The 12339-nt window shown below is 63.6% G+C and overlaps 3 protein-coding genes across 3 annotated transcripts in view; 2 read left to right on the forward strand and 1 right to left on the reverse strand.

Annotated features, from left to right (window-relative positions):
- Positions 1-1280: 1280 nt before the first annotated feature.
- Positions 1281-2821, forward strand: Tmem210 (transmembrane protein 210). Its single transcript, XM_012516724.2, has 4 exons — positions 1281-1773; positions 1910-2045; positions 2237-2266; positions 2373-2821. Exons 1-4 carry the CDS (start codon positions 1689-1691, stop codon positions 2518-2520), a joined length of 399 nt encoding a protein of 132 aa, XP_012372178.1. The 5' UTR covers positions 1281-1688; the 3' UTR covers positions 2521-2821.
- On the forward strand, positions 2813-4532 carry Lrrc26 (leucine rich repeat containing 26). Its single transcript, XM_012516725.2, has 2 exons — positions 2813-4098; positions 4174-4532. The coding sequence occupies exons 1-2, from the start codon at positions 3363-3365 to the stop codon at positions 4494-4496; spliced, it is 1059 nt and encodes a 352-aa protein (XP_012372179.1). The 5' UTR covers positions 2813-3362; the 3' UTR covers positions 4497-4532.
- An 859-nt stretch (positions 4533-5391) lies between these two features.
- Positions 5392-12339, reverse strand: part of Grin1 (glutamate ionotropic receptor NMDA type subunit 1) — a 34462-nt gene continuing 27514 nt past the window's right edge. Inside the window, exons 7-18 of the mRNA XM_023700232.1 lie at positions 11454-11595; positions 11211-11338; positions 10785-10949; positions 10593-10711; positions 10380-10492; positions 10164-10312; positions 9910-10067; positions 9647-9808; positions 9259-9368; positions 9030-9175; positions 7734-7844; positions 5392-5471 (exon numbers count right to left, since the gene is read on the reverse strand). Of these exons, the coding sequence (XP_023556000.1) occupies positions 5403-5471; positions 7734-7844; positions 9030-9175; positions 9259-9368; positions 9647-9808; positions 9910-10067; positions 10164-10312; positions 10380-10492; positions 10593-10711; positions 10785-10949; positions 11211-11338; positions 11454-11595 (1572 nt within the window). The 3' untranslated portion in view covers positions 5392-5402. The remainder of the gene's footprint in view (positions 5472-7733; positions 7845-9029; positions 9176-9258; positions 9369-9646; positions 9809-9909; positions 10068-10163; positions 10313-10379; positions 10493-10592; positions 10712-10784; positions 10950-11210; positions 11339-11453; positions 11596-12339) is intronic.

Consider the following 12339-nt stretch of genomic DNA (forward strand, 5'->3'; position numbering starts at 1 on the left):
AGCACAGGGACTGCACCAACCCTCAGGCACAGGTGAGGACTTCCAGGTCTTCAGGTGAATGTGACTTGGCAGAGGGTCTGGCCACTTGCCCACCTGCCCCAAACCTCATGCTTACAACCTTACACCTGGAAAAGCAAATGACCTGTATCCTCTGAGCCAAGGGCTGGGGTGAGCCAGTTCTGCCTTTGCTCTGAACTTAGGGACAGGCTCCGTCCAGGAGACACCTGCCCTGTCTCCCCTGGGGTCCACACTGGCCCAACACTTGTCAGTACCATAGTCTCTGTTCAGGCTTTGTTGCCACCCCAGTCCTGAAGCTGCTGTTCCCAAGTAGGAAATGTCTTGGGCTGAGGCATTGCCCTGACAGGGAACAAAAGCCCTTTGAAACCCTTGCCATTGTCCTGCCATGCGTGCCTGGGGGCTTGCACACCTGGCTTCAGCTGTGTCCTGGGCCCTCTGTCCCTTTCTTGTCCCTTCACCTTGGCTGCCTTGGGTCCAGAATTGCCCCAGGGCCCTGCCCAGGGTATTCTGTGCTGCACTCTGTGCAAGAGAAGGCAGTGTGTGGTGCACCGCCCAGGAATTCTGCCCCAGCCCCAGCCCCTTTACTCACACCTGTGCTGGGACCGTGGTCACGCTGGGTCCCTTGAGATCAGGTAATGGCCTTAAGGCTCGGACACCCACTGTCTCCCCTATGAGGGTCCTGTCTGGATCCTGCTACCTGTGGCCACCACCTGGCCCCCAGCAGGGTGTGAGTCTTCGTCCTAACCAGGATGTAAACCAGCCAGACCGGCCTGGCGGGTGGAGGTGCCACTCCCTGGCTAGGGCACACCTTTTGTCCTGCATTCCTTCGGGAGTGTCCTGGATCACATTGTGGCCACTGGGCTGCCCCAGTAGCCCCTGCAGGGGCACTTCTGTCTACGTTGGAGTGTCAGACAGTGGAGCCTCTGAGTGGGACTGTCGTCTTGTGAGGCCCAGGTGGTAGGAGGCCTGGAACCCCACTAGCCTGGGGGTTCATTTGCCCTTGGTGCCCTCAGTTTGGAAGGTCTTGAGGTGGAGGCAGGGTGGGTGGCTCCAACCAGCCTGGAACAGCAGGTGCAGGGACGTGCGTGGCCCGGGGATGTTAACCCTGACTGTGCCAGCCTGAAGCTCCTGGCTGGCTGTTTGGCAGAACTGATTCTTGGCACAGTGGGCTCCAAATTCAACAAGGACCAGGCTACTTGGGGGTGCCTCCAACCGCTTCTGAGCAGCTGTTTACAGAGAGACGTTCTGCAGGTATGGCCAATTCCCCGGGCTTGTTGGGGCCCCGCGGGATGCAGCAGCCTCACAGTGCAGGCTGTGCGGGCAGGGGGCTCGACCTTGCAGAAGCAGCTGTGAGGGTGATGACATACTTTCACCCCTAACCTGCTGCCCCCTCAGCCCCTCCCTATGCTAGCCCTGATACTGCCAGAGGACTACTGCCAGGCCGCTGTCCCTGCACTAGAAGGCCCAGCCCCACTCTGCCTGGCCAGGCCCCCACCTGACCCAGCCCAAACTCCCTGTCCAGGGCTCCTGAAACCCCGGTGCCCAAGGGTGCACGCGGCCTAAGCCGGCCTTGGCCCAGCAGCCCCGCCCCCGCCCACCCCATCCCCACTGTGAGGTCAGCACCTTCCTTCAGGTTCCATCCAGAGCTGTGTGGTGGGGCTGGGCTGGCCATGGGCCCTCATTCCCACCCTGACACCTGCCTGTCTGGCAGCCCCCTGGGCCTGATAGCTTTATCCTTGTTCATCCCAGCTGCAGGTATGCCTCCGCCCCAGTCCCCTACTTTCCCAGGCAGGGCTGTCCCAGTATCTCCTGGAGCCACTGGGGTGGAGTGGACTTGGAGGTCCTCCACTGGTGGGTGACAGCTCCGCGCCTCGTGGCCCTGTCTCCGCAGCTGGGACCAGCTGGGACTGCAGCCTCGGCCTCAGCCGCGAAGCCCTCACCGCTCTCATCGTAGTGCTGGTGGGCATCAGTGCCAGCTGCTTCTGTGCCCTGCTCATTGTGGCCATCGGTGTCTTCCGGGCCAAGGAGTGCGTGAGCTCAGGGCAGATGGTGGTGGGGTGGAGGCCACAGGGCTGGCCCTAGGCCCCTGGTCACGGGTGGGCTGTCACTAGCGGGTGGAAATGGCACTCCTCACGTGTGTACCAAGGAGGGGTTGGGGTACTGCTGGGTTTGTGGGGCCAGCATTGCTCCAGGAGTTACGCCTACCTTTGTCCTCCAGTGAGACCTGCCCCAGACATATAGATAGCAGGTGAGTAGGGGTGTGGGGTCCCCTTCATGCCACCACTGGGAAGGCCACTCACTGTGGCGCTGAGAGCACTGTCCCCAAGGCCCTGCCAGCCTGTGCTGTCATGCAGGTTGGTGGAACACTACGGGGCCCATGAGGACCGCATGGACGTACACGTGGAGTCCCGCCTTGACCTGGAGATGCCTACAGTGCAGTCCCTGGAGGACTGTGTCCTCATGGAGGACGCTCTAGAGGAGCCACCCCTACTCCCCACGTAGGGCAGAGTGTTGGGCAAGAGAATTAAAACTATTTAGTGGTTGGTTGAGGGTGTCCTCCTTGCAAGTGACACGACCCCTTGAGGCACATGGGTGGTCAGCGCCCCTCCCCAGGCAGGAAACCACGCCCTGGGGGTCATACTTGCCTGGAGAGTCCTGCTCCTCTCTAGGCCCCGCCACATCTCACACAGGGCCTGCAGTTGCCAACTCAAGAGTAAAGCACTGGGGGCCGCCCCTTAGCTCAGTCCTTTAAGTGGCTGCTTCAACAAAGCAGTCAGGCTCAGGTTGCTGTGGTTCCATCCCCAGAACTCAAGCCAACCAAACCTGCCCGAAGGCATTCGGAGCCAGCCAGGAAAAAAAAAATCCTTCAAGAGTAAAGCACTGGACAGGAGCACCCAGGCTCATGACCCCTCCCATTCACTGTACCCTGCAGGTTTCAGGGAGTGGGAGACACTTTCCCCGCTGCACTGTCCCTGCAACACTCCAAGGCCTGTGGCCCCAGCTCAGGCTGGTCAGGTATTCCTGCCACTCACCACAGGAGGGGACCAACACACTCCCCAAGGGGGTCCCTTCACCCAGCCCAAGTGGAGCTGGATTGGGTGTGTGCAGTCCACAGTCGCTTGCATGTTGTGGCCCTTGCTGAGGGTTCGGGTGAGCATGACCCTGCTGCTCCAGCCTCGCAGGAGAAACCACCACAGGCCTGGCATTCTGGGCCAGCTGGCTGGCAGTGCTGAGTATTGGCTGTGTGCCTGGCCCCCGCCCTGACCGGCCGTGGGACAAGAACAGCAGGTATCAGGCTGGACAGTCAGTGTTTGTGCAGGCACCACAGAGAGGAAGTGTCCAGGATGCCTGGGCTCCGAGGACACACAGGCAGCAGGGAGCCTACCTTGGGTCCTAGAGCCGCCCCAGTGCGGGGCCTCTACTTTTTACCTGGGCCTCTGAAGAAACTGTTGCTGGTACTGCTACTGTCGCTAACGCCAGCCTGGGCCTCAGTGCCCACTGCAGTTGCGCCTTCGGAGCCCCCTGGCGCTCCCGAGTGCCCAGAGGCATGTGCCTGCTCTGCGGGCGGCCAGGCCAACTGCTCTGCCCTGGCACTGCTTTCTGTGCCCGTGGGCCTGAGCCGGCGCATGCATACGCTGCTGCTTGACCACAATCGCTTGTGTACGCTGCCGCCCTCCGCCTTCGAGGGCGCGTGCGCCCTGCACCTCCTGGACCTCAGCGAGAATGGGCTGCGCTCCATGCACGCCCGGGCCTTCTGGGGCCTCGGCGCCTTGCAGCTTCTCGACCTGAGCGCCAACCAGCTGGAGACGCTGGAGCCTGGAACCTTCACGCCGCTGCGCGCGCTGCGTTCCCTATCGCTGGCCAGAAACCGCCTAGCGCAGCTGGAGCCGGCGGCGCTGGGCGCGCTCCCTGGGTTGCGCGCGCTCAGCTTGCAGGATAACGCCCTGTCGGCGCTGGAGCCCCGGCTGCTCGCTCGCCTGCCGGCCCTCGACGCGCTTAGCCTGAGCGGCAACCCCTGGGCCTGCGGCTGCGCCCTGCGCCCGCTCTGCGTCTGGCTGCGGCTGCACCCGCGCGCTTCAGGTGAGCGGCGCCGAATTGGGCCGGCCAAGCTGGGCGGTTGGGGCCCCCACCTGACGAAAGTCCCCGCTCCCACAGAGGCCGAGCCCCTGCTCTGCGTGTCTCCCGGGCGTCTGACGCTCACCCCTCTGACTGCTTTCTCTGACGACGCCTTCCGACACTGCGCAAAGAGCCTCTCCGTGCGGGACCTGGTTGTGATCTACGCGCTCGGGCCTGTCTCCTTTCTCGCCAGCCTGGCCACCTGCCTAGTGTTAGGCTCCGTGATCACCGCCTGCCGCGCGCGCCGCCGTCGCCACCACCACCTGGCGGCCCGCCGCCCGCCGCGACCCCCGGACCCCGCTGGGCCCGCCTGCTGCTCCTCGGAGCCAGAGAGCGAGGTGGCCCCACCTGCCAAGGCCTGAGCGTCCTGGAGCACACTCACCCCACCCCCGCCCTCCCTTCACACTCCGCTGGCAAAACAAGGACGCGGACTGAAAATGTCGTGACATTCCTTCAGGGATGACCACTGCACACGGGGCGGGGGCGGGGCGTGCCGGGCCGGAAGGGGGCAGAGCACTACTGCGCACAGGCCAAGGGGAAGGCGCATACTCGGACCAGGAGAGTTGGGCCTGCACCTGGTGGCCGCAACTGACACGCCCAAGGCTAATAAGGGGAGCGGCGCTCCTCTGCGCCCAAGGTGCCGGGCAGGGTTGAGACAGTCCAGAGCTGGAGCCTCAAGTCCGCGCGAGCTGCAGGCGAAAAGGCTCCGCCCACTCGGAGTCTGAAGGAGGCGCAGGCGTTGGGGACCTCGAGCGCCCCGGGAAGTGCTGCCAGCTGGGGGAGTCAGGCAGCTGTGGGGACTGGCAGGACCAGCCCAGCAGACGGGGTCGGGGAGAAGGGGTACGGGATAGGAGTGCAGCAAGAAGAGGAGAGGGTAGAGCTCAGGCTGCAGGCGCTAGAGGAACGTGCCTGCCAGCCGGCGCCATGGGCCCCCACCGTAGCTTGGGATAGTGGCCAGATGGGGCTGCCAGCTCTGTTCCGAGCCCCTCTGCCCAGGGTCACTGCTCAGAGACCCCAGGGCCCTGCCTCTGCCGGAGCGCCCTGTGGCCCTGCCCAGCCGGCTCAGCTCTGGCCCGTCCTCAGCCGCTCCGGTCCGCACCTTGGTCCAGCAGGAGCTGCCTGCCAGGCAGCAGGGCAGGTGGGCGGACAGGAGGCCCAGGGTGGGCAGTCTCTGGGGCGGGTGGGTTTCCCTCAGGCCTTCCCGAGCAGCAGGACTCATCAGTGTCCTTGGCCGGGCTAACTGGGCAGGTGGGCGCCTCCGGGGGGCCTCACACCACGGTGCTGACCGAGGGATCTGAGAGGTTGAGCGGGCCCGTGATATCAGTGGGATGGTACTGCTGCAAAATAGAAATACACAGACAAGGCGGCCCGTTAGCCCCGACGCTGGGGGCACTTGCGGGGCCGGGACAGGGTGGACCGGCCAGCCGGCGACCGGCGGGCGGGCAGGCGCAGCCTCGGGGAGGCTGGGGGCGCTCCTCCCCGACCCGTCGTGCTCGGGGGCTCTGCGTGGGCCGGGCGCTGTCCCGGGCGTCTGTCTGTCTGTCTGCGGGGGGGTGGGGGCAGAGGAGGGCGGCGGGCGGGCGTCTCAGCCCTCCCTATGACGCGAACACAGCTGCAGCGGGCCCTCCTCCCTCTCAACAGCGCGTCGCGGCAGCACTGTGTCTTTTTGGTTTTGCAAAGCGCCGCGTCCACCCCCGGTGCTCTATAAATAAGAACCAACAATCAATACCCGCTGGCCCCGCTGGCTGCCAGGGATCCCAGCCCTGAGTGCCCAGTGCCGCCCTGGCCCGGACCAGCCACAGGGCAGGGGCAGAGGATCTCAGCAGCGGGACCAACCCCACCCCACCCAGAGGAGCCCCCCCTCCCCAGGCCTCCCTCTGAACAGGTGCCCAGCCCCAGACCAGGTGGGAGCTGGGCTGCCCTCCCCCACCCACAGCCCAGTGGCAAGGCGCCCCACAGTCAGCCCTGCAGGGTGGAGACCTTCTCCAGGTGCCACTGGTCCTGGAGGATTGCACTGGGAGTGTGTCCCCAGGACATCCTGAGCTGCAGTTGTGTCAGCTGCAGGCAGGACCCAGACCTGGGGGCCACCTGCTGAAAGTGGCCCATCACTGCCCAACTTCTGTGACCCCCAGATGCCTTGTCCCCCAAAGCACTGCTTCTCCTGTCTGCCAGGAGACATCCTCCTCCCCTGGCTGCCCAACCCACAGTCCTTTGTCTCTGCTCTTTTCTTCTACCCTGTGCCTCCTGGTGGGACACCAGGCTCAGACCAATCAGGCCGGTCCTGAGGACTCCGCTGCCACCAGCTTCTGGAGCCCTTGGCTACCTCTCTCCCTCACTTGCCTCCTCCCACTAGAGCTGAGCAGGCAGGCATCCAGGGTCCCTCTTGGGGGCACCCTGATGGCTTTGCTCTGGACTCGGATTGCTCTGTGCCAAGTCCTGCCTACGTCCCAGAGGTTTGCCCTTCTTCTTGTGCAGGGAGAGGATGGGGGCTGCAAATGGCAGTTCCTCCCTGGTATATATTCCCCTTTGGGATGGCACTGCCCAAGGGCTGGGGACTCCCTGTGGGCTGGACTGTGGGGTGGCTGCCTGGCTCCAGGGTACCTCTAGCAAGGAAAGGGCCTTCTGGGGGCCCTACATCTGGGGGTATGCTCCAGTGGAGTGACAAGCTGTGCAAAGCAGGAGATAGGGTCCTGGCTCAGCGGCAGAGGGCCAGATTCTGAGTGCCCCGTGGAGGTGCTGAGGTCAGAGCTGAGGTACTTGTCTGGGGATCCCCATTCTGGGCCCCCTCTGGAACCTTGGTACTGCCCTAGGCTCTGCTGGCCTAGGCTGGCAGAGCTGCACCTGCCTGCCTGCCCTCAGATTCTCAGAGACTACTCTCACTCCAGTAGGGACCCCTGGTCCCACCCCATCCCCCACGGACAGTATGCTGTGGCCAGGGGCCACCAGGTCCCAGCCGTCCACCCAGATGGACCCGGACCCGGCCCCCAGCCCCCGGCCCACACAGAGACCACATGGAAGATGCAACACACATGGCTCTGGTGAGACAGGTGAGACAGGTGTCCGGGGGGCAGGGCCAGTGGCCAGACAGACGGACGGGATGGGACATCACAGCCACCCCTCCAAGGCCACCACAAGGCAGGAGTGTGGGCGGCAGCCCCTTTGGGGGAGGTGAGAGAAACAGGGACAGTACAGCAGTGGTGTGGCCTCCTGGTATGAGGGCAACTGAGACAGAGCTGCTCTGGGCTCCTGGGCCTGGGCAGGGCTCAGGGAGGTGGCGAGGCTGGCTGACTGACCAACGACATGAGACGGCTTCAAGATGGTGTGTGGGTCATGGCATGGGGGCAGACTAACGTGGAGACACATGGGTGGGCTGAGGGCCACGGAGGGCCAGGAGAGGTGCAGGATCTGGAGGTCAGCGCTGGCTGGCCTGTGGGTACAGGGTGGGGTACAGGCTGACAGGGGCAGGGGCTGCTGGAGGCAGAGGCACAGATGGCCAGGGCAGGAGGCGGGCACAGGGGTGGGATGGCGAGGGAGAGGGAGACAGACACGGGGGCGAGGGAGGAGTTGGAGACGCGGGACTGGGGTGCTCTCCCCCTTACCGTGTCTTTGGAGGACCTACGTCTCTTGAAGCTGGAGGCCAGGGTGGAGGTGATAGCCCTAAATGTGGCTTTCTTTTTAGGGTCGGGCTCTGCTCTACCACTCTTTCTATCCTAAAATGAATATGTATAAGTGATTAGATGGCTAAGGGTGGCGGCCACACCTGCCCTTGCCTGCTCCTTGGGGGCCACTGCCTGGCCTGGCCGCCACTCAGGCCCTCACTTCTGCCTGCCTCCCTGTGCTGGACAGAGGTACTGACAGCCAGACTCTCGAGGGTGGCCTCTTCTCCTGCCTGAGGGCTTGGCCTGGCCTTGCTCTTGCTGGGGCTGGGCTGGGGTCCCGGCCGCTCTCCTTCTGGGAGTCCACCTGGCTCCTGGAAGCTCGAGGAGTAAAAGCCCCTCAAGGATCGGAGGAGCCGACCCCAAGGGGAATACATCAAGATGGAGGAAGGGGCCGAGGGCCCAAGGCAGGGCTTGAGATGAAATTGGAGTGATAGACAGAGGCAGCTGCCTGGACACCGGCCTTGAGTCTGATGGTCAGTGTAGCCCTGGGCCTCCCGTAGGAGCAGTGGCCAGGTCCCCAAGGGACCGAGAGGCCAAGAGGAAGAGTAGGCAGATGAGAGGTGAGGGGAACCCAGCAGCCCAGAACCCCACAGCCCTCACTGCAATGCCAGCTTCATCTTGGGACACAGCTCCAGGAAGGCACCAGAGAAAGAAAAGAGAGGAGCGAACAAGAATTTGCAAGATGGCCGGCAGCCCCAGGCCTCACGGGCCTCACTAGCATCCCGTCCCGACCCCCATGGGCTGTGACCGACCTGCATGCAGCCTTGGCCCAGCTGTCTGCAAATCCCCATGGATGCACTGTGGGGCTTCAGGCGGGGGAGGGCGGCTGCCTTGGATTGAAGTCACAGAGCAAAGGGGCGCAGCAGGAAAGGGTCCCTGGACAATGTCAGAGGGCTAGTTGCATTGGGACTCACGTGCTACACACAGGTGGGTCCCTGTCTTACCCTGCCTGCTTGCCTTCCTATGGGATGGGCACCGGTGGGCGACTCTGGAGACAGAGGGGCCAGGTGGAGGCTCCAGGTGGGGTGTGTGGCTTGGAAGTGGGCGCCCACCAGCAGGCAGCCCACCCCAGCGCTACCCCCATGTCCTGGGAGCACTCACCACTGCCCCCAGCCATGGTTCCTAGCTCCAGTCCTGCCCACAGGAGCCAGAGCCAGTGCCAAGGCCTGCGGCGCGGGGATTAGCCATGGCCAGGCCAGGCCTGGGCGACAGGCCTCACAGGGTGGCCTGCCCTACCTGCAGGTTCTTCCTCCACACGTTCACCGCTGCGAAGGCCAGCTGCATCTGCTTGCGGCGCGCATCCTTGTGGCGCTTGTAGGCGATCTCAATGAAAATCAGGAAGATGCCAGCCACGATGCCCCCAGCCACCAGCATAAAGACCCCTGTGTGCAGGCCAGAGCCTCAGCTGCTGGCTGAGAAGCCCGGCCAGTTCCAGCGCAGCCCAGGAGGAGAACGGGGGCCCCACCTGCCATGTTCTCGAAGGTGAGGGTTGCAGGGGCATTGCTACGTGAGTCACATTCCTGGTACCGGACCCACGTCTTGTCCAGGTCTTCCATGAAGCCGTTCTCATGGGACCTGGGGAGCACAGTAGGTAAGCCCCGGAGGGACTGTGACACTGCCTGACGGGACTGTGCCCAGGTTGAGTAAAGCCGTCAGTGGGGGGGGGGGGCATTCCAGGAAGCTATGCTGGGGACAAAGCCTAGGTGGGTGGTACGCAGTATACACAGCCTGTCGAGCTGGGGCTGAATCTGGGATGCCTTAGCACACTGGGTGCTGGGAAGAACGTCCCCCTCTAATAGGAGGCTCCTGGAGACGGTGAAGGTGGTGAGGGCACTGAGGCATGCTGGACTCACTTGAGGATGGACAGGGAGACATTCTGCTTCCAGGGGCTGTCCTTGCGCATGCCGATGCCAAAGCCAGAGCGGAAGAAGAGCTCGCCTGTGGTCACCAGGTCACACTTCTGCGAAGCCTCGAACTCCAGCACCGCCGAGTCCCAGATGAAGGCATGGAGCTTGCTGCGGGCAGAAGCAGGGTCACAGCGAGCCCCACTCCCACCGCCTCCATGCGGCTGGTGCACGCGTGCCCCTCCCCCACGGCACCCTGGAGCCGGCCTCACTTGTCCCGCACAGCCTGGATGGCCTCAGCTGCGCTCTCGTAGTTGTGCTTCTCCATGTGCCGGTACATGGTGCTCAGCTCCACCTGCCGCCGGAAGTAGATGTCCACGGAGCTCTGCTTCACAGTGGCGTAGATGAACTTGTCCGAGGGGTTCCTCAGCTGCGGGGCAGGGCAGGGCTCGAGGCTGCTCTCCAGGCCCCACCAAGACACGCCTCTGCAGCCCCACAGTGCCCCCTAAGCCAGGCCAGGCCTCACCCGTGGGTCATTGATGCCCGTGATCCGCTCCTCGGGCCGGTCCAGCACCAGGAAAGCTGCCAGGTTGGCAGTATAGGAAGCCACAATGATCATGGCGAAGCCAGCCCACACCATGCCCAGGATGCGCGCAGAGAAGCTTCGAGGGGCACCTGTGGAACGGGTCGGGTGAGCTCCCTGAGCACAGAGCCAGAGTGGACAGGCTGGGCACAGCCTCACCTTCCCCAATGCCAGAGTTGAGCAGGACACCCCAGGAGAACCACATGGCAGAGGACAGGGTCAGCGCATCCTCCTCCTCTTCCTCACTATTCACTTTGAACCGGCCAAAGGGGCTGCAGGGCACAAAGGGCGGGCGGGAGAGATGGCCTGGCCCACTCCTGCCCCACTCCACACGCCCTGGCCTGGTGTGGCCAGCTCCCACGTGGCACTCACCTGAAGCGGTCCAGCAGGTACAGCATCACAGCCACCACATGCACCGACAGCCCCACCAGCAGCCACAGCGTGCTCTGAAATGGTTGCATGAACGAGTCCAGTGTGCTGCGCGGGATCTCCTGCAGGAGGACGGGTGGTCAGCACCGCCAGGGCCCTTCAGGACCCAGAGCCACCCACTGGGCCCCTGCCCACCTTCTTAACCAGAATGGTCAAGCCCTGGTATTTGAAGGGCTTGGAGAATTCGATGTACTGAGCACGCTCGTTGTTGATGGTCAGTGGTGCGACGATCATGTCTGCCTGCCCACTGAGCAGCTCGCCCATCATCCCGTTCCACTCCTTCTTGTTGCTGTTGTTCACCTGTGCAGCGAGTGACGAGGCTACCGTGGGGTCTGCCGCAAGCCCTGGTGCATCCTGGTACAGACCTCGCCCAACTCCCGAGTCTCAGTCCCCTCACTGAGGCCCACCCTAGACACGCCTCCCACCACCTGGCCCCGCCCACCAGAAGGCCCCGCCCACGACCAGATCCCTCCCTCCAGGGCCAGCCAAGGCCCCTCCCCCTAGAGCCCTGCCCCAGCCAGTCCCCTCAGGCTCCAAGCCCCGCCCACAGGCCCCACCTACCCGCTCCTGGGTGCCGAACTTGCCGTCAGCAACCAGGTGCACTTCGTAGGTGAAGTTCATGGTCCGTGCAAGCTTGATGAGCAGGTCAATGCAGAAGCCATAGCAGCACTGAGGAACGGTGTGGCGCGCTGCGGGTGGGGTGAGCAGGTGGAACCACTTCCAGCTCCTGGTCGCCCTGCGGCCCCTCGCCTCTTCACACCTCCCAGCTCTCCCTACCCCCTACTCTCCCACCCCCACACTCACGGCTGCCTGGCGAGGTGTCATTGGGACCCGTGCAGATCACCTTCTTGACCGGGTCCCCATTGACAGTGAACTCTTCCTTGCACGTCCCGTCACTCAGCGTGGGCTTGACATATACGAAGGGTTCCTGGTGGATCGTCACGATCTGGAGAGAGGGAACCCGGCTTGGGTCACCACCCCCCGCTGTCTCTGCGCACTGGCCTCCTCCCGGGGCCAGTCCACACGGGCTTAGTGGAGATGCACTGTCCCCGCCTCTGGTCACGTTTCCTTAGATCTTGGCTTGGACATCACACCCTGCATCTGAGCAGTCTGTGAGGATGTCTGGCATGTGCTGGGCATCTCTGACCACTAGAGAAGAGAAACTCCCCACTTTGGCCACAGTCTAGCCTGCGACCCCCTGAGCCACAAGGACAGAGAAGGTCTACTGAAGAGACCTACAGAGCCATCTGTCTCTCCTTCATCTGCCCCCTGCCTCGTTGGCCGTGGGCCTGGCCAAGCCCTGCTGGCTCTGGCACACGGCCCCTAGACTCTAGGCTTCAGCTTCTGTCGCTCCTGTGACCCCTGTGATCCCCCTATGATGCTCCTGATACACCTGCCTCTCAGCCCGGGCTTCAGCTTTGCCTCTCCTCCTCCCTATCCTCCAGGGCTCTCTATCTGGGAGTGAGGGGACAGTCACAGTGTGGGGGGACCCAGTGGAGTAGGGCATGAGGGACTGGAAGTAGGAGTAGTGTTAGAGTTGATTCAGGGCTAGGGGAGGTGGAGAGTGGAAGGGCAGGTAGCCCAGGTGGGGTGGGACTTAGAGGAGCTTGCCTGGGTGCCCTGCACTCAAGGACCTGCCATTGGTGGTCACAGCAGAGCTCAAAGCACGGGGAAGGACCCAGTGCAACAC

The sequence above is a fragment of the Octodon degus genome, unplaced genomic scaffold (genome assembly GCF_000260255.1).
Source record: "Octodon degus isolate 3935 unplaced genomic scaffold, OctDeg1.0 scaffold00123, whole genome shotgun sequence".
Taxonomy (NCBI): domain Eukaryota; kingdom Metazoa; phylum Chordata; class Mammalia; order Rodentia; family Octodontidae; genus Octodon; species Octodon degus.